Source organism: Meleagris gallopavo, chromosome 2, assembly GCF_905368555.1.
Source record: "Meleagris gallopavo chromosome 2, MGAL_WU_HG_1.1, whole genome shotgun sequence".
Lineage (NCBI taxonomy): Eukaryota > Metazoa > Chordata > Aves > Galliformes > Phasianidae > Meleagris > Meleagris gallopavo.
Genome location: NC_139405.1, coordinates 50,414,356 through 50,435,919, shown reverse-complemented (window position 1 = coordinate 50,435,919; position 21,564 = coordinate 50,414,356). Strand labels below are relative to the sequence as shown.

The following is a 21,564-nucleotide window of genomic DNA, read 5'->3' as shown; positions in this document are numbered from 1 at the left end:
ATACTTTTCTGCAAAACTGAAGGTTGATTTTAAAAATGACAGTTTCCTCTCTAGGAGAACTTTTCAAACATAAAAGGACCATAAATCTATTAAATACACACTTCCCAAATCTGTGGAGGGATACGTTGGCCTCTGATACTCTTCAGTTTTGCCAACCAGTAATGAAATGAAATGAATGAAAAAAAAATATCAGCCAGTCAATACACGTCATTTAAATACTCTCCAGTAAGTTGGAAGAGTTAGAAAACATCAAATTCAGTTCTGCCAGATGAGAAAGTTAGGAGCAGGAACAGGGACATGCAGTGGCATCCCTGAACAGAATATAAATAGGAAGGGGAACCGCTGTTTATGAGGGTGGATAGTGATAGGGGGAATAGTTTTAAACTGAGACAGGGGAGGTTTAGGTTAGATATTAGGAGGAAGATTTTCACACAGAGGGTGGTGATGCACTGGAAGAGGTTGCCCAAGGAAGTTGTGGATGCCCCATCCCTGGAGGCATTCAAGGCCAGGTTGACATGGCTCTGGGCAGCCTGGTCTGGTGGTTGGCGACCCTGCACATAACAGAGGGTTGAAACTGAATGATCACTGTGGTCCTTTTCAACCCAGGCCATTCTATGATTCTACAAACTGCTCCACACAGCAGAGCTGCTTCCTGAGGAACTCCATTCTTCTTCCTCCACGAACAGATTCAATGTGTTTTTGGCATCAATTCTCACCTCCTTATTTTTTACTGAACACCACTTGCACAGAACAACGGAGTTTAGAGATAGAGGTGACCCAGTGCAAAGAACAAGGCAGTTTTGTTAACCTGTCCTGTAAAGCCCGCATTTGCCAAATCAGGCCTGTACAACAAACATGTACGTAGACTCAAGATAAGTAATGTCTCTTCTGTAATTAAAACAACATCTTCCTTAGTGGCTATATAAACCTTGTTTATTTTGATTGGATTTGTGTCTCAAAAGACAAGTTATATTACAGTTTGCCAAGAAATAAGCAAAATCTCTTCATCATTGCTTTGTGAAACATACTAATACCAAGTGTAATTTGTCCCTTTGACATACACAACAAAGCCAAATTCACACTTTCCCCAAGGCATGTTTGAATGTAAGATGCAAATATGATTTTTAATATTGCTCGCTCACTAAATTACTACGTTTGCTCTTAACACATGAATGCAGAAGGCATTAGGTAACAATATTCAGAAGAGGAAAAGGATCAAGCTCACAAAAAATAGAACAGACACTGATTTCCTCCTCACTCCTTTTCCACACCTCCGAAATACATTATAAGCTTCAGAGATCAAACACTTACCAGCTAGAATGCGAGCATTTAACAATGTGAACATTTAACGCGTTTTTCTATTCCAAGCAAAGCAAGGAATAAAAAGCCCAAGTACTAGAGAAGCACCTACAAACGGGGTCACACAAGGTAAGAGAAGAATAAAAGCCTACAGAAATGGAATGAGCTGTAGCTTTAAGTTATTCCTTAAGTTCTTAAACCCTTCTTTCATTGTTCTTGAAAAACAGTGAAAGACCAAAAGATTAAAGTATTTACCCTAGGATCTTTATATGCCTCTAGTTAGTACTGTCGTAAGAAGCAATACAATTGGTTTTAGAAAAAGTGACCTAGGGAGTATGTTAGCAGTTTAAACAAATTGAAGATTTTTTTTTTTAATAATAGATTTTATAGTTCATCTGGCCCCAAAAAAGCTTACTGCTTTGAGTGATAGAAAATAAAACACTGTTAATGAGCAAGCTTTGATTATACTAACATGAGATCCATGTTACTTAAAATGGACACACAAAAAAAGGCTTTCCATTTTTTGTGGCACTTTAAAAAATGGTACATTTAGAGTAGCATTTTACATAGCTTTATCTGAAGGTAAATGTAACAAATTTCAGTTTATAAAAAAAACAAAAAAAACATTGCTGGTAGCACTGAGAGTCTAATTTTGAATTCCTGAAACATCAGTTATTCCTGAAAGGTCAGTTCTGCCAAGAAGAAAGTTATCTGGTTCCATCCCACAGTCACCAAAGTGAAGGATGCTGACCTGTGTTTCACTGTCAAACAGTCTTAAGTGTTTACTATGCTTAAGGGGCCAATTCTGCCTATGCTGCTATCAACCAAAGACTGCTCATCCAATAACCCCAACTATGTAGAAACTGAGGAAATCATGGCTCCGCTGAAGTCACAGGAAATTTCTCACTGATTTCAGTCAGGTTTCACCTTCTTATCTTCAGCCCTATTTTCAGCAGTGGGAAACATACTCCCTATTTTTAAAAAGGAAATTCTACTGCCTCCCTTGCATCCTCTAAGCAAGATCAAATTTATGGGCAACTGATATTATCTTCTGAGAAACTTATATCAAGACTTCCCAAGAAATGCTAGGTTGTCCCCCCAGGGATGCTACAGACAGTATCGTTACAAAAATCCTAATGTGTGCACGATGGGTTTGGATGTAATTTTGGTAGTTCAGGGTGCAAATTATTATTTGATGATTATGTGTGTATTATTTGATGAATATTATTAACAGAAAACTACTATGAATATACTATCAAGAGAAATGGTTAGTTATTCTTCCTGGCACAGTCCCTGCACGGCAGCTGCTGAATAGAGTAATGCAGCAGACTCTTCTTAAAGCATAATGCTTATTTTATTTCAAATGTAAATAAACTCATGTCTCATGCTGCCATGTAAAACGAACTGTTCACAAGTAAACGGTTTTGTATCTTGCTGGTGCAAATGCAAATACCCTATCTGTCCTCTCACTTATGATGACCAAAATTTATTTCCTCCTCAAATCCAATTTAGGCTGACAGCTAATACTTTCAGTAAACAAATTTCTCAACAACACAATAACCAGCGCTTCCATAACAGCAACTATTTTCAAAGGACCAACCCACAGGCTTTGCTTTTCCTCTCTCATGGCCCCACTTCCAAGCAGAACAGCAGATGTGATTACAGCTATTAAGTATTCAATGTGAAGTACAATCATTAAGCAGTAACAAAAATGAATTTGTATTTGCCGCAGTGCATCGATGATTGTGACACACTTTCTATATAAACGTAGACCAAACATAGCCATTTACTCCAGGACAGATGTAAAAATTAGCATTCACTGAACATCAGTAAGTGAAGAGACAAAAATGTTGACCCTGTCTCATTTCCAGGCAGTCTATCAGCAGATGAAGGATCAGTTCTTTTTTCCTTTTCAACCTGTGTTTTTTCAGAACCATTTCAAAGAAATGATAGAAGCTACTGAAATGTTTCTATTTACCATAATAATGCAATTCCGCTACTTCAGGGATTTTCTTCGGTAAACAATCTCAGATGACCAGCATTAAGATGAAGAGCTAAGCTACCATAAAGACCCGAAACTTATGTCAAATTTGATTCTGTGATTATCTGTAATCTGTGCTCACCTCCTTCTATAGAGTGAATTGAAGGGATAATTCTAATGGAGACAATACAACATAAAGCCCTATGCTGCCACGAACTAAAGCAGCAGCCTCTTTTTTTCAATTTACTCAATGAGGCTTAGTATATCCAAAAGAAAGAACCACACTAAACATTTTCCTACAGTCTGCACAGGCATAGTATTTAGCATTTTCTGAAATCTAAAATTTTAAAACCCCATTTCATTACATGACAAAGAGAACCGACTGTTCTTTGCCATTATTAACACTTGATCATCACAAGACCCGTTCTTAAAGATGACCTTACAAGGAAAACAAATAGCTGTGACTTCTTGTCCCTTTCTCTGATTCATAAAAGGAAGGATTCACTTTATCTATGGCTTTTTTTGCAGCAAGTTTATCTGACAGAACAGCAGATACATCATTAAAGAAAATACTATGAGAAATTATCTTTAATTCAAAATATTTACATGTTTTTAATAGAAGAAATTGGAACAAGATTCCCTGCTAAGAGTTTCAGCCTCTGCTTCCCAGGAATTTCTAAGAAGGCTCTTAAGCTACTAATGGGAGCCTCAACTGAATATCCAAGAAAAAAAAGCAAAACAAAATAAACAAACAATAAAACCACACCTACAGCAAATCAAACGAAAATCGGGGGGGGGCAGGGGGGATGGGAGAGGAACATTCTGAAATGTGTGATGATGTACATGTATGAAATGCAGCTATCAGTCTGCGGAAAAAGAGAACACATCTCACTATTTTGTCTTCTGCTGGCTGTATTTGAGATTCAATCATATTGATTTCATTCTCCATCTTTGCAAAATAAGTAGGCTAAACAACAAAAATCCTGTTGATTTTGTGTATCTGCTCCCTTAACCAATACCAACATCGTCTGTGCTAAAAGCTGCTGAGGAGCACAAAAAACTGCAATCTATTCAGTATTCTTTAGCTTTAGCATGTGAGGGCAATTACACACACAAGACAACAAATGTATCACTTGACTAGCACTCACTGTACGCACGCACTACATGTACGTTAATAGTTCACTGCGAAACGGTCGGCCTCATTTTCTTGGCATATTTCAATCTTCTAGAATAAAAACGATTTCAGAAAGGAACAGATACAACCAGCCACCAAACAGTAAATACATTCGTACTTGCTAGCTTTAAAACTACCTGCCAACAGTCAATTGATTGCCTTGGCGTAAAGTCGACATTTCCAATCTGGGACATTACCCAATATGAGGACTGTAAACCCATTCCTAAATGAGGTAATCACATTGGTGCTGCTATAGTTCTGGTTGACTTGCAGTTTCCATTACAATAAATCTTTGCAGCACATTCCCGGAGGTTTTATAAAACTTCCTTGCACCTTCAAAAAAAAGTTACTCCAAGTTGAAACCTGTCATGTAAGACCTCAAAAAAAAAAAAAAAAAAAAAAAAAAAGACAAAAAGCAGCAGCAAGTTTTCCATACTTAATCCTCAAAAAAACTTGTACAAGTTTACATTCTGCAGATCAAGAATACAAGAAATGTGAAAGGACAAGTAGCACACTTTGATTCTACAATATTTATACAGTGAAAAAGAAAAAACAGACCGATGCTCAAACCTTAGTACAGTCAGGCTCAAACCTCTCGGACTTGCACACAATCAGTATTGAAAAAGTATTGATACTTTGCATTTTAAATAGCTATTAGGAATGGCTATTGTACAAATCCATGCAACTATCCTTCATAAAGGAACTTACTATATGCTACACAATCCTATTTACACGAGTTGTTGTTCCAGTCCATCAAGTACACAAGAATTTTTAGTGCATCCAAAAAAAAAAAGATTAATTAGGCAATGATCATCTGATTAACCAGACACATCATGCCATTCAATTCTTTCAAACATATTTGTAAATCGAAGTCTTCAGACTTCGCTGCAAACATCCAAAACCTATCTGCTCATATTTCTGAGCTGATTTTTAACCTTAGTGAAATTCCGCACAAACTGAAGTGTTACATGCTATTAACATGACAGACCAGCATCTCAGACAACAGCTGAAAACTTCTCTTTTTGAAGATATATTTAGGAGTTTTCACTCTTCACGCAAATGTTTTTATGAAATATCAGAAAACTTCCCAAAACACATAGTACAGGAGCACAGAAACGCTTTCTGGGCATCAAAATCTTAAAAACGGAGAGCTGAATGATTAGGGCATCACAGCTGGCTCGGCTGAAGATACAAAAGGCAAGGAATACATATAAAAAGGAAATTACTGTCTTTATACTTAGATCTTATTATTCACTCAGGAACAAAACATATTGCAAAACTAGACCTTCAGTAGGCTGGTGTTAAGTATTCCTGCACACTAAGCTTCTTAATCTTCACATCACCCCTTTATAGTACCAAGAAACATCTGAAAGTTTAGAAAGTTAAACCTGAAAGGATGTTTTTGTTTTCTGTTTTTATATATGTACTATTATCTTCCTGATGTTCTGGGAAAGGAGTACTATGAATCTTGAAAACCACATTCCTCCTGTACAAAGCAGGAGAAAGAGTACATGAGGTAGCAACACTGAGATTTAAATGCAAAACCAGCATTTTAAAATCCTGAGATGCCAATGCTGGCCTTGTTGCAACTTGTGCTTTTATCATGTTGAAAACCAACAACATAGACACAGATGAACTTGCTGCCAGCTCCTCCTTGCCTCCCCATTTCCTTCTCCACCCATTGAATAGAGAGGGAAGAGAAGAAAAACTAAGCTTCCAAATAACATTGAGAAGTAATATTTGTTAAGTAATTCATTGACCACAAATATCACTTACTGCCAAAAGAGAGACGCGCTGTCAAGTCTGTATCCTATAAATAAAATGTATGATTCTTCCAGTAATAGCTTCCTTTCTCATACTTGCCTTCTTATGCACATACTCTTAGAAAATCATTTTATTTTTAATCTCCTTAGCCAGTGAGACAATTTTACAGAAATCAGTCCAAATGCTTTACATATTTACTGATACTGAATTAACTGGATGTTCCCTTAACATCTGACAAAATGCTGTGGCATTCTCCAAATTGCTAAGCATTGTGTTGCAACAGGCTACCCTGCGTCTTCACATGCTCATTCTGGATTCCTGCTGTCAAGTGTTAGGAAGAAAGAGATACCCAAGTTATTGTAACAGCTTTACTTTTCTTTCCTACATGTGTATGTGTGTATATATATACACACATGTATAAATATATACACACACATACACACATGCACACCAGCCTTTTATCCTTAGTTATGTTAGTAATGCAAAAAAAATTGTCCACATTTCAAATACAGTTTAGTGTTTTGTTACGTGGCTTCTACTGATTAACTCCTGAGAGACACATTCCAAATTCAAATGCTTTAGAAGATCTGTTTTCTCTCTTCATAGCACTGTTTGTAATTACTACATAGAATATATCCCATACATACTTACCACACTTTCTTCAACACCTTGACAAGAATTCTAAGGAAATTTGCATCTTATTTGCACCTTCCTGTTTGGCATCAAGCATGCCTAGAACATAGTTTAGTGGTATGGTGATGACGGGGTAACAGTTGGACTAGATGACCTTAGTGGCCTTTTCCAACCTTAATGATTGTATGATTCTATGATTAGGAGACACACAAGAAGTTCTAGGAGAATGCTTACAGCACTACATAGAGATGGCTTTTTCAACAGGTTAGCAGGCTACGCTAACACTCATACTGCAGGCAGACAGGATGACTGCACCTGACAACACTTCATCTTTTCCATGTCTATTTAATTGTTCTTATGCCAGAGGCCTCCCTTTTTCATGAGTCGCTCCTGCACTCTGGGCTGCAGCACTGGGCTTCCAACAGGAATACACTATTCCCTGCTGCAGCATGACATACACCAGCTACCTTCATCTAGGCAATTAACTTCATTTTCAACATTTCCTTAATTTTAGATGGATCACTAGGGTGTTGTTTTTCATCTGCTTCTCCATTTGCATTGTCCTGCAGCAGAGTCTGCAAGTTAAAATCTGTCAAGTCCCATAGCACTAACCTCAAGCAGTGGAACTGACTGACAAAGAGCCAGACTTAACATTTTTAAGTCTTCAAAATGCAGATATCGTCACAGCCTAACAAAGCCTGCTAGTTTCATCCAAGGAAACAGAACTGACAACCCCAGCTATCTTTGGGCAACAGCAAACTACAGCTTAAAATACGAATAACCTCCCTCATAAATGTTTCCCTGCCTTCCTACAGTGTGGCACTTCCACTCTCATAATCCACCTACCCAATGCCCTTTCTGCACGATACTTCAGTTTAAAAAAAAAAAAAGAAAAAGATATATTTTAAGTAGGCCTAGTATTTTTATTAACCAATCACATTTTCAGAAGTCCCTTGTGGTTTTCATTAACTCAGTGTGACACTGTAAAAGACTACAATTTTCAAAATGTGCTGAGATTCATCCTCTGAAACTTTTACAATATTATTTATTTTGCATATATTACATCTAGAAGTAGGCACATGCTATGCAGCTGATTTTAACAAGCATAGCTAGGCTCTCCTTATTTAATATTCATGTCACAGGAGTAAAAATCCAGCCAGGAATCAAACTGTGGCATCCTGTGCCAAAGACAACTTACCACTCAGCTGGTAAGTTGGCAATTCAATTTACAAACCTGCATTCCTGCATTTTAATCCTTTGTAGAAAGGTGGTAATGTATGAGCAATATGAAAAGAACTGGATTCACATCATTAGAGGTTCACAAACCGAACACGCGAGTCTTTGGAGGCAGTCCAAAACAAAATCATGCCTAGGTGGTGATGTCCGTTCAATAAAAATTCAATGTCATAATTATCCTCTCACTTTTTCCCCAAAGAGCATTAGTGCTCAGAACTGTGCCACTGCTCAGCCAATTACATTAATGCTGTTAGAAGACAGATAGGGCCGGCAGCCAATCACTATGCCAGGTCACTGCCTGCTGATGGATAATTTACAATTATCAAGCAATTAGCAAATGAAGTGAAAATTCAACACTCATCTCCACAGAGCAGAGAATAACTCATTTTAAAATTAAAAATATGTTTTAATAACTTTATTTGGCTGCAGCCACGCAGAAAGCCATCTTCTTCCAGTTTTTCCTCCCGTATGACTGATAAAATGCTGTGCTGTCTTCAGATAGCAACCAGATCTATCATTTTAAATTTCTTAACGAAATGGCCTCTTCCTCGCAAGAAAATATTTAACAGCTCAAAACTGAAAACTGTTGATAAAGGTACTATTTGCTCAACTATTTGAAACTGTTAGTTAACTAATCATTTGATGAAGATCCTGTACAGGAGGGTGAGTAGTAATTATAATTAGCCAAGCACCTATCTGTCTGGGACTCCATAATTTCCTTTTCTTCTCTACATTTGATAATAAATGACATAAAAAGAAACCGATCTGCAGTTATTCTGTAGCACAAAACAAAATGCTGCTTCCCATCCATTATCCAGTTAGTAGCTTGCAATGCTCACAACAAAGTCTGTAACTCCCACTGCCAACACTCACAATCCTAAATAAAAAAAAAAAAAAAAAAAACACAGAAATTTGACAACATCACTCCAGGATAAATTTCTTTCCTTTCTAGAAAGCTACTGTGTCTTACTTTGTATACACATTATGAACATCGTAACTGACTTTGTTTTAAAAGGGCTGGAAAAAATGTGGACGAGACTGTCATCAACAGCAAAACCCAACTAGATTAACAGGGATTCCCACTGGAATTGGAGGACATTCTCATGTCCTCTGATACCCAAAAACCAGGCTGACCTTTGAGAGTTGATCGGGGAAAAAAAAAAAAAACCAAATAGGAAAAATTAAAGAAAATTCCTATCAAAAGGAGAAAAAAAAGAAAAAACTGTTGATATAAATATGCAAATATGTTGATATAAATGTGTATGCTCTGGATAACACTACTCTTACTGTGCTAATGGCAGCTTTAGGTTTTCATCTTACAGATAAATAAACCTGAATCAGAGACAATTTAAAATATATAAAGTAAATACACAAGGCTAAGTGACATCAACTGAGAAAAAAGAAAATGGATGGTGTTTGCCACATTTCTCTCTCCAAAAAGATACTCGCAAGACACTAAGCTCTTTTGTGACTGTATGGAGTTTCAGAAAACATTTATGCTGTCAACACAAGATATTTACTTTTGAAACAGTCTCTCACGCTCTCTCTGGAAGAGACGTGCTTATCTCTGAATTTTGTCCTTGCACCCCTCGGCACTACCACAACATCTGAAAGCAGAGAACCAAAAGGAACAGAGAAAAGCTCTCCACAAACCTGTTGCTGTGGATACTGCATTCCTCCCATGGCTGCGGGGGCTCGTCCCTGCATCCCCACTGGGTAGCGCTGGGGGCCGGGAGGGCCGTACGACTGCCCAGGGTAGGGGCTGCTCTGCTGCGCCTGGGAGTGAGGGTTATTGCCCATGCCATATAGCTGGGGTCTCTTCATGACCATTGGATCCATTGGGCTGCCCTGTTAATGAACAAGCAAAGAACTAGTTTAGAAATGCTGGAAGAAACAGGTCAGAACAGTCACGTTCATCGCGAGCAAATCATGCAGGTGTCTTCTCGATGTTTTTACGTCATTCTTAGAAACACATCAAAAATAGATCTGACATACAAACAGGCACAGTACCATATTATGGCTTCCATTAACTGGATGAGTTTCTCAGTGGTGAGTTTGAGATTTCTGTTACATTTAAAAATAAATAAAATGAACTACACAGTCAAATTTAGACTATATCTCTCACATACAAAAAGGTATAGTAATTTCCCAATAAATTCCAGCTTACAAAATAATTAATTAGACTGTTGTACACTGACTTCAGTGTGTAAACATACATAGAAGAATGTCTGCCAAGAGAGATATAATGGCAAGTAATTCAAACTTGAGGAAGTGTCTGTTTGCTTTCCTTCAGGAAAAAAAAAAAAAAAAAAAAAAACAGGAAAACATAAAGAAAAGGAACTTCCAAAAAAAGTGTAATGCTTACAGACTGCTGTATTTCAGGGCTCTCATATTGCTAGCACGTGCATTAAAAAGCTTCCAGATCATAAGGTAAGTCATAACCCACAATTTACACGGACGGCTATTTGCCTTTTTAATAGACTTCAGAAAATCCAAACTGAAATCACTGATGGAGGGGGGAAGGGAAGTTTTATTTTTAGACTTTTTGGCAGGACTTACCAAGCACCTTAACAGTTTCAAGATGGGTGTCAACCATCGTGTGCCATTACTCTCCTGTTTTATTACTGAGAACTAACTGAACTAGAAAAAAAAAAAACACCATACTACTCCAATTGCAGAAGCGCTGTTCTGCTTATACGGCAACCATTTCTTAACTTCTGACTGACAAACAGTTATATTCAAACAAGAAAATTTAAGGAGTCTATCAGAATCTCATCTGAATGAGATTATCCTCCTCCCAAAAGAACTTCACCTACCCCCACTCCAGGAGTCTTGCTCATGGCATACTTGGTACTTGTTTTCCTACAGACAACTTCATTTTTAAGTCTCCTATGTAACACACTTCTACAAGGCCTTTTTTGATACTATATTCTGACATAACAGCTCTTGTGAAAACAAATTACTTTCCCTCCCCGTCCTTATTTCTTTTTGTTGTTACTGTTTGCACTCCTAAAACACTATTCTTCCTTCCAGTACAGACAGATGTGTCTCCCTCAAGTCATGCTCAACAAACAATATGTTGTTCTTACTACTTCTTCCTTGAAAGTGAAGAACTCAAAGCTTCTCATTTTTTCATCCGTTTCCCCTATCTCTACCAATACCTATTTGTGAGCAATGTGACCAAAAAGAGCACAGTTTTCCAAATGCAGTCAATGCGTTGGTGGAAACCGTAACCTCATTCTCATATGACAGCTCCATTCATTTCAGAAGTGGGCTGCCTTTTTTTTTTTTTTTTTTTTTTTTTGCCACCACAGCAAACTGCACATTCAATTCTAATTTTGGCTAACAATTGCTCAGCAATTTTCTTTTCATTATTTGCTTTTTTTGTGGCCGGATTTGAAGTTTCTATTTTTCACCACTAAACATCCCCGGGTAATCTACTATTTATATATCACACTTTTAAAAATCGATGGTTCCCAAACCACGGTAGGCCACCTGATCCCTAGCAACACACTCAGTTTTTCTTCAACCATCATGCACTGTCATCACACTCTTAACTGAAAACAGACCCATGTAAAGGCTCAGAAGATGAACCAGAGATGCCTTCTTATAGGCTCCCAGGGGACAAGTTAAATTTCCTTTCTGCAGGCCAAGACAACTTTGTGTTTATTTTTGTATTTTAATGTTCACTCTTGCATACCACCTGTTGTATTCTTCTTCTCAAATATAAATCCTTGCTTAATGAAAGTTTTGGGTTTCCTTCATGAGATGCTCATGAAGCCTAACTTGCACCATCTTCTGATCCAGAGCACTGTTTCTTAGTCTCATTTCCTGTAACAACATTTACTCAAATTCTCATTAATTTTGAGAGTAATATTTTCTGCTCCCCATCCAATACTTAAATAGAACTACAAAACAATGCGGATAATTACAGCTAAAACAGTTTGATACTTTCCATTAGGAAGACTATTTTCAGGTGCATATAAACCTTGCCAAACTTTAAGCATTTAAGCTGAAATTTTCCAGGCCATATGTATGCCTGAGGCTGAAATTCTCTGGAAAATTCAACTGAAACAGTTCAGTTATGTCTTAGAATGAGGTCACAGAAGAATACATCATTTATGTTCTTACATAAAATACTTAAAAATACTACTTGAATACCATGCTTTGAGGCAGAGGATTTTAATTTGCCAGGGTGACAATGGATTTTAGAGAAATACAAGACATGTAGCCCTAAGAATCCCTGAACTTCATGGCTTCCTAGGAGTGGAGGAAAAACAGAGAGTGCAAGCTGCAGAGCACAGTGAGACCAGATCAAAGGAGTTATGAGGTGTAAAGAGGTGGCCTGAAATTCAGTGGACAAAGAAAGGACAACAGGTTAAAAAAAGCAGTGGAGACAGAACTGGGGCAGAACAAGTTGAAGAGGAGAAACAGGGTCAGGAGGTTAAATTAATACAGGCTAAATAGTCTTCATCCACTGGAACCAAGCGGTGGAGGTTCTGCTTGTTCATAAGGTGGTTTGGGAGTGAGCTTCCCTGACATTCCATCCTTCTCTCCTATCCTCTCCCCTGTCCGCTATCTCTCTTTAGCTCTCACTTCTCCCTGTCCTGCCCTGGAGAGCCTACCCTCCTTCCCTCTGGTGAGATAAAGACTCAGAAAGAGCTCCAGTCACTGGGGCCTACAGGTGACCTATGCCACGCTGTGATCACCGGATGCAAAGTAACAACGGCACGAGTGAAGAGGGACCTGGGCATACTCGGAGCTCACTCTGGACCCTGCCAGTGATACACCAGAATCAAAGGGCAGGACAAGCCAGAGATACCAGCCCTTGGTGTTAACACTGCTTGTTCCCTTCATAGCCTTGGGGAAATGGTAAGAAGTAGTACAATAAAGTCCTCTGGATCATCATTAGTTGGAGAAGTAAAACTCTGGTATTAAGTAACAGGATTCAAAGCCGTAGAAGAGAAGGAAGGCCCATCTTAGCCCTCTTCATTTCTAGTCCTGAGAAGCATGAGGAGGCAGACGGTCATAAGGGAGATAATAAGACCAACTCTGCACTGTACACACCTGAGCATGCTCATGCATAGACAGTGAGGCCTGTCCCACAGGTGGGGAACTTATTGGAAATACCACACAAAAAACCATAGCCTGAAATGAAACCTAAGCGTAAGCAAACTCCCAGGAATCTTCTAGCATCAGAGAACTGCTACATGTAACCCACTGAAGACACAAGTCTGTGTCCTGGCTGGTCCCTATGGAGGAGGCATCCTACTCTCCATCTACCATGGTTTTTACCTAAAGCTGAATGAATTACTAAAACAATGAATTTTCAACACACAGCAGTTTAAGGCATCCCTCATTCCCTGATTTGAAGTCATTGGATTTAACATGCAGAAATGCTTCATATTTACCAAATGAACTACTTTTGAATTTGATGAGATATGATTTGGAGACGTTTTGAGACATGCATTTCAGAAAATTGGACCTACAGCCATCACAGACAGATCACAGACAGGCTACTCAAACTTCCTACTGTAATGCCTCAGTTTCCTAACCGCAAAAGTGGAAAAAAAAAATAAAAAAAAATCATTACATCTTCACTAGAGAGGTGATTTAAAATTTAATATGGCAGTGATCAATACCATACAAAACTCTCTCAATAAAGAGCAGATTTTGTCTTCAGAACATCGTATGGTAAGAAAGACCTGGAGCCATACACTTAACAAAAGAAATGGTGCTCACTGAGTATTGAGTGTACTGTACAGTGGAGGTAGAAATTTAATTATAACTTTTTCTAACTTTATCACATGCACAGTTTTCAGCTTCAGCATTCTTTTAAAGTTTCTGCTTTAGAGAAGGAGTTTTTCCTCACTCACAATGTTTTGGAAAAGTTAGAGTTCTTATTTCAGAAATACATATTACAATCCTACAAGAAGGTTCCTTTAACATTTGTTAAGCTTAAGTATTTTCTTTTTCACATTAGTTTTGAAAGCTTTCAAAGACAACTTTTGGGCGACAGAATCATGATGAAAGTGTCAATCTCTGCATGCCCTTGGGATCAACAACCAACTCCCCCAAACCTGCACACAAATGCTTTTTAAAAATGACTGCTGCTATAAGTTCAGGGAATTTTCCCACATCCCAGTGGACTTATATTATCCTGAATGTTGTTTATTTTTTCCACACCTTCCCTGCATTTACTTAAAACTGAGAAGTAATTAAAATATAGCATTTAATATAATTATTTTAGTGTCATTGCAACCATCAATATCCATCTATTTCCCTGACACTAACTTGTTGCCAATTTAGTTTGCTCACCCTAATTTCTACTGCCATATTCTGCCACACAAGCCTGAGTGGATTTGGCATTTTCTTTCTGACTCTGCACCTCCTCTTCAACTTGTTGCATTTCATTTAAACTTTGCACAAATCTGTAGTTCCTCAAAATACCTCAGTTTTGCTCTTCGCTTCAGTCTGCAGTAATATAATTCTTACCTTCTTTATTGCAGTGCCTATTTTATATCACTATTGGATTCATTTGCACACTTACTACCAGGCTTCGTGAAAACAGAGTGCTTCATAAGAGACCTTGCCCATTGTGTGCCTTGTGAGCACACTAAAACACCAAAAAAGAAGGTTTGCTAATGATTTCAACAGGGCCAAGGTTTCATTCCTACTCTTCAGATTGATAATGCCACCATTAAGACAAGAAGAAAAGCTTACACCGCCTACAGACAGTAACCAACAAACCTTTTCTGTTACATGCTCCTTCCTTCAATGTTTTGCACAAAGGAAAGCATCAACTCAGCATCACTGCTGTAAGCACAAGTGGAAAAATTAGTATCTACAGTTGTAAACTCAGTATTACCACCACTTCCACTCACCTCCTAGGCAAAACACATCAAATAAATCTCCTACTCCACAAAGTATCTGGGGATTCAGTTTTACCTCTTCTAAACTAAGAGAAAAAGTTTACTATTCTCTTTGCCATTTAACCAGTGTTTTCCCAGATATCTCATCTCGGCTCAGATCTAAAGTACAGTGCACGCGAGAGTAACTTCAGCAGCTGGCTGATCAAGATACATTGGCTCTTTCTTTTACATTATGCATTAAATATACTACTGAGTTACCACTATGTGTTTCACTTCTAATGCCACAATCTATTTGAAAGACATTTACAAATATGAACAACATTGGTCACAGTCCCAAAATAGAACTTAATTATTTAAAGATGTCAGAAAGAACCCTGCCAGTGAAGTCTCAGGGCAGGGAAGAGCAGGAGACATTACAAAGGTCACATTCAGAAGACACAGCAATTCAATGCAAGACGAGAGTATTCACATGAGCTACAACTACTCTGCAGAAAGAAGGTGTGCTTTATTTTTTGTTTAAACAAATAAAAGAAGTGAAAGAAGCACCAGTTTGGCTGACAACAGCAAATGCGGCAACATAAAGAGCCTATAAGCCACACTGCATCCCAACAACTAATGCTACATCATTTGTGTCTGACATGAACTCAACACTCTCAAATAAGCTTGCCCTCAAACTCCTAGAGCTACTGAATACAATAACTCTTTGTTTATTCATTGATCTACAGCCAAAGCTTCTGTCTCTGTGTTACAAAATAAATAAATAAAGAAGCTTTTTTTTAATACTGAAGCTTTGAAACCTCATAATAAAGACAGCTGACAATCAGCTACCAACATTCCAAGAAAGATGGGCATGGAGAACTCAGCTCTAGGTCAGGCACCAAGTTACAAATTTATCGCTAGAGATAATCACGAGTATTCACCATAACACAATGACACAGCTGGCATGAAGTCGCAACTGGGGAAAAGATAATCCATTCCTAGATAATGCCATCATTTGTACGAACACGTACAAGGGCTCCTCAGCCAACATTTTTACACAACAAAAGCATGAGTATCAAAACACAACTCTTGCTACATATTTCAAGTAACTATTTAAAAAAAAAAAAGATGCAAACAACTGTTAAAAAAGTATGAATGCACACTGTTAAGATCTGCCTTATGTTGGTATTAAAATCTGAGAGGTGACTGGCAAATATGCTTCCTGTTTCTTTTTCAAATAGGAAGCATACTACCTATGCTTTAGGAAAACTTCAGAAGAAGTCAGTTGCACAAACACAGCAAGGAACAAGGAAAATCCAGTGAATGAAGAAGCATTTACTAGCAGAGATTTAACAAAAATTTTGCCATTGTTTTGAAGGTGCTGCATATTTCAGATGCAAGGAGACATCAGAAAGAATTTCCACTCAGAACAGAAAGTATATAATTAAAAAGCAGTAGAGGAGAAAAGCAAAGCTATGTCCCACCAAAAATCAGCTACTTCTCCACTAGAACTTTAACAAAAAAATCTTGGCGTGGCCAAGAAGAAGGACATACGTATGCTTGCTATCCAGTTTTCCTCCTGGCTCCCCTTAACCTAAAAACTGAAAGGCCAAAGAGACAGCCATCCTTCGGTTATTGTTTTGTAGACAGATAACTAAAACGACGACCAAAAGAACAAATCACAATAAACAAGGCAAAGAAATCTGCTTTTAATGAACAACACACAAGTAATCTCTTCATGTTGCCACTATGAGTGCAAAGGTTAAGACAACATCAAAAAGTCATTATACGCATTTATCACACCTGAAGACCAAAACAATCCCATGTCACCGACAAGTTCACATGGTTATACAATTCAGAAGTTGTGCCCTTCACCTCATTTTTGTCATTGCCAGCTACTGACATACAGTTAATAATACCCTGACTGCTCTCAAGTCAACTCAAGACACATCATCCTTCCCCACCACTCCTGCAGCCTCATCCTCTTCTGTAACCTACTTTCCTAATTGCAAACTTCTTCCAGAAGGATTTGGGAATTATTTTCCCACCTCACCTCCCCCATCCCACCCCCTGGAATGTTCCTAAATGGAGACCACCTTCATTTAGGCATGCAGAAGTTCGCGTTTCCTGCTGTAAAAGCACTCTGCAACAAGATATTGGTAATTTCTACTGCAACAGAACTTATGAGGCTTCACAGATGTCTTTCAGAGAAGCCATCTGCAACCATCCAACACGCCATCACTTCCAACTGCCTGTCCCATCTGCTGCCAGATCACAGCCAGGTGTTAGCCACTTCCATTCGCAGTCCAGTATCTGAATTTAAAATCATCATCACAGGGTGGGTTTGCACCAAATCAACAGCTTTGGCATAGCTTTGTGCATGAGACATAGGTACGCTTTTCACTCTAACATTTCTACTACTGAAATGGCAACGCTTGGCAGGAGAGCAAGGCAGATAGCCAGGAGAAATGGTATCTTGAAGTTTTCAGGCTAGATTCATCAGAGAAGGCATCACAGCCCTAAGGCCTCCTCAGCAGCCAATGTTGCAGCTCAACAGGGAGGAGGAAATCCATTCATAAACCCAGAAAATTGTAGGTTAAAAAAAGCAGAACTCCACCCAGAATACCAGTTACTTCTATTTTGTCTGGCAATGAGGTTCTCAGCTTCCTAGACAAGTAAACACCTTCACTCTCTGTGCACGGCTGCCATCTGGAACTCAAAAAAAAAAAACCAACTCCCTTACCTACTTTGTACAGCTCTTACACAAATACAGGGTTAGATGGACAGAAAAGGATGTACTAAAAATAGTGTCTGTCAGGCAAGGAGCAGCAAGCAGCCTCGAATGGATGGCTCCCTGCAGAGATGTCCTGGAGTAGGAGGGCAAAAAGCAAAGTCCAGTAAGTGACAAAAGAGAAAAAAATAAAATAAATCCACATCAACTTCAGATTTTAAGGAAAAATCTTCCTAAGCCTAATAAATATTCAAGTGGATTTGAATAGACTTTCTCAGTTACTTGGCCTTTTCAGTAAAAATAATAATAATAATAATTACAGGTTAGATGCATTAAATTGCTGGGGAGAGCACGAGCTGAGAAAGTGACATTAGCAACACTGGGGGAAACAGTGAACTCACAAAAATGTGCAGCCCGTAACAAGTAGGTCAGAAGACAGAAGTACTTACTGCAGGTAGGCACAGGTTGTTTTTTTCTGTTCTGAGCATTATATATAGTTCTATATTAGCACACACACAAAAAAGGTATGCTGGTCATATATCCTCAGCATTTATGGCAAATTATTAATCAAGTCCCACCTGAAACAATTTGTTAAATTGATTTTAATCACTGGGCCTCTCATGTGAAGCTTTGTATAATCAGCATTTCATTTACAAAATTAATTGCCTGATTGATTCTCAAGAGGCAGTAGCTGTCATTACACTGCTGTCATAACTTTTGAGTAGGGGTGTCACAACACGGAATTCTGACAGTATGAAGAGCACTGCTATTTAAAAATTGAGGGCGGGGAGGTGGGGGGGAGGGAAACAAATACAGTGATTTCACCGAATTGCTCTTTAGCCTGATAGAATGTTAAAACCATTTCCTATGAGTTTCAGACAGCCTCCTCGTTTTCTATTCATTGAATAATGCAGCACTCAGCTATTCAGTCTCTTTTCTTAGAAGCAGGTCCATTTAATTCAATTTTATCAGTGGTTGCATAAAATGAGTTTGTTGTTGAATATACAAGAGATTTAATCACATGCCACTCCAAGGTTGTTTATGGAACAGAGTTTGACTTTGAAACGCATGGAACTTCTTCCCCATCCACAACCTTCTGGAAAGTTATTTTCAGCTAGATGTTGTTGTGCTTCTGAACGGAGCAAAACAAACCATACCTTCACAGAGCTTCTTGTCTAGGGTCTCCAGTACAGCGTTTCCTTGCCTTTTTTTCCTTCCTCACTATTTTAGTTCATGCAGGAGGCCTGAAGCCCCGCAGGATCTGGAAGCACAGCTCCTGCCCTCACCACAGCCGCCTCTTCGCCCATAGGGCCGCATTCCTGGAGAAGGCTGCTGCTGCGGGGCGGCCGTACAGGCCAGCGGCTGGGGCACTGAGTCATGAGACTGGGCTGCTATTCCTGGCTCAGCAGCTGACCTGCTATGCAAACACAGGCACAACTTCACCTTTCTGTGACTGGGTTTGCACTCTCGTTATAGCAAGTACTATATGCGCTCTTAACAAGGAACAAGATGTGAAGATTTTCAAGATTTTGAGGAGGTTGGTATCAGTTATCGTCAACAAGAAACAGGCTTAGGAGTCAGGAATGGGTAGGCTATGGGAGCAAAATACCTCTGAAAGGCTTTAAAAGGAGAAATCACACCACGGGCTCTAATAACACGCTCCAGCCTTTCAGAAAGGTATCTCCAGAAGGAAAAAGGTCTCTGGAAACTTGTATTAAATAAACAAAGCTTCAGCTTCAGCTAGAATACTATTAATGCCTCTGAGATACAAAGCCATTTCTGAGATAACTCCAAAATTACATGGTTTAGTGGGAGCTATTGGTAATAGGTGAACGGTTGGACTGGATGATCTTTTAGGTCTTTTCCAACCTTGGTGATTCTATGATTCTATAATCTCCTTGACTTCCCAGATTCAACCTTACATACTAGGCTGCTTCAAGTATTCCTCAATGAAACAAATGTAAAATGTAAGAAAGCCATGCTCTGAGACTACAGTACTAGAAAAAAGCAAATGACAGCTCTTCCAAAATGAATTGTACCTACTGTTGGCTTTTGCAATGGACTTCACCAGGATAACTGACAGACTAGATAACAATGGAATCTAGGGGATATTCCAGAAATCACAACCCACACCCCCAAGTTCCTACTCTTATCCCTGACTGCTGCCAAAGATCACCTGGCACAGCTCTCTGCAGTGCCCTGCCACGCACACAGTGCAGGTTGCTTTGGTACCAACAGAATGATGCAATTCCTATCTCTTTTTGCAGATCTCTGAGTACATGATGAATGAAATCAGAAAGGAAGAAGAAAAGAAAAACAAACAAAAACAGTATCAAATTTGCAAAATAGAAAGGATGTTGAGATAAAGAGGCATCACAGGATAACAGAAAGGAAAACTCCACCACACGGCAAACACAGCAGTAAGTCGCACTCCTTGTTCACAACAGTAAGGTGAGATTGCAGCTGGAGGAAGTTCAGAAAGTTCTGCCCCCACTGAGAAATGGTTACCAGAGAGTTACATTCCTGACACACCAGGAAGAGAAGATCAGAAAAAGAAAAATCAGCTGCCCAGCTTGCATTGATAGACCGGGATGTTAAAAAGAAGCATAAAGCACTGGCTTAATGGATTCACTTGTTTTTAGCCTTTTAGCAAGTAGCTTAAATATTAAACCAGCTTTTCCTCTTTTCAAGGCCTTTTTTTTTTTTTCTTCCTCCATTATGTAAGAAATTGTTTTAATTAAGTCAGAAATCAGGGGAAAGCCCCCAGCCAGAGCCAATACACACAAAATTCCTAAAGGATATATTTAGGATGGGGATAATTAGAAGGCAAATTCGGATCTATAACAGAAGCCCTGTCACTTTTCCAACTGCCAAGAAACTGTTGCTCCTGTAACATATTTTCTACGTTAAAACTGCTTCCTGCAGAGACTGGAAAAACTTGTTGTAAACAGCATAAAACATTAATAATTATCTGGAAACTAACCGGTTCTGTTTTTTAAAATATCTTTTGTGCCACCAATGTATCACATCGGTGGAATGCCACAAAATCCCCGTCCTAGGCAGAAACATGCCAGCAGCTCAGTCCAAGGGTCAGCCAGAGAGAGGCAGCGAGCCTGGGGCCCGGCACCCTAACTGTGGAGCTGCAGCAATGCCATTCTGCTCAGTTCTGCCTGTGACTATTTTGCATTTGTAATGATCGTTCTCATCAACACAGGCACTGTCAGGAGCATGGAACTAACTTTCTGTGAAGAAGCAGAACAAACATTCAACAGCAGCAGGTGATTCAAATCATTAGAAAAGGAAATAGCTCTATTCAGTGGCTTAAAAAAAAAAAAAAAAAAAAAATCAATCACCAGAACAAACTACAGTTATGAGCGGAAGTTTTCATCATTGATTGAAAACATTTAATAGTTAAGTAATAAATCAGACGAAACAGCAGAATGAAGGTCAAAGCCTCTGTACTACTTGAGAGAACAATGTGATTGGAAACCATGAATTCACACAAGCTCTTTTGTATAATGTAACTGATTCCCAAGTATCATTTTACAATTCTGATTAGGTCTTACAAAAATCTTGTTTATTAAATTGCTTTCTTTAGGCACGCATAGCTGCTAATTTGTTCCTGAGTAAATCATGTATCATCTGAAAAAGATTACATTGCAACAGGGAAACGGCACTCCTGGGATTATGCTTCATCTGGATTTTAGAATTAAAAGGACAGATATTACAGGAGTTATAAATTTCCCTTTAAAGGTGGTGGTGGGATAACTGCCTACAGCACTGTAATTCTGAACAGAAAGAGGAGCGCACCTCATCATGTGGCAGCCCTACTAAGATGCACACAGCAAGTCGCAAATGCAGAGTATTCTGTTCACAGGCTTAAACTTTGAATTCC

At 38.7% G+C, this 21,564-nt stretch overlaps 1 protein-coding gene across 7 annotated transcripts in view; it reads right to left on the bottom strand.

Moving 5' to 3' along the window:
* The window catches only part of ARID1B (AT-rich interaction domain 1B), a 316,149-nt gene that overhangs the window by 277,212 nt on the left and 17,373 nt on the right, over window positions 1–21,564 (bottom strand). For all 7 annotated transcript variants that reach the window (XM_085217103.1, XM_085217106.1, XM_085217108.1 and 4 more), the window contains exon 2: window positions 9,741–9,935. In XM_085217103.1, coding sequence (XP_085073229.1) covers window positions 9,741–9,935 — 195 coding nt within the window. The remainder of the gene's footprint in view (window positions 1–9,740; window positions 9,936–21,564) is intronic.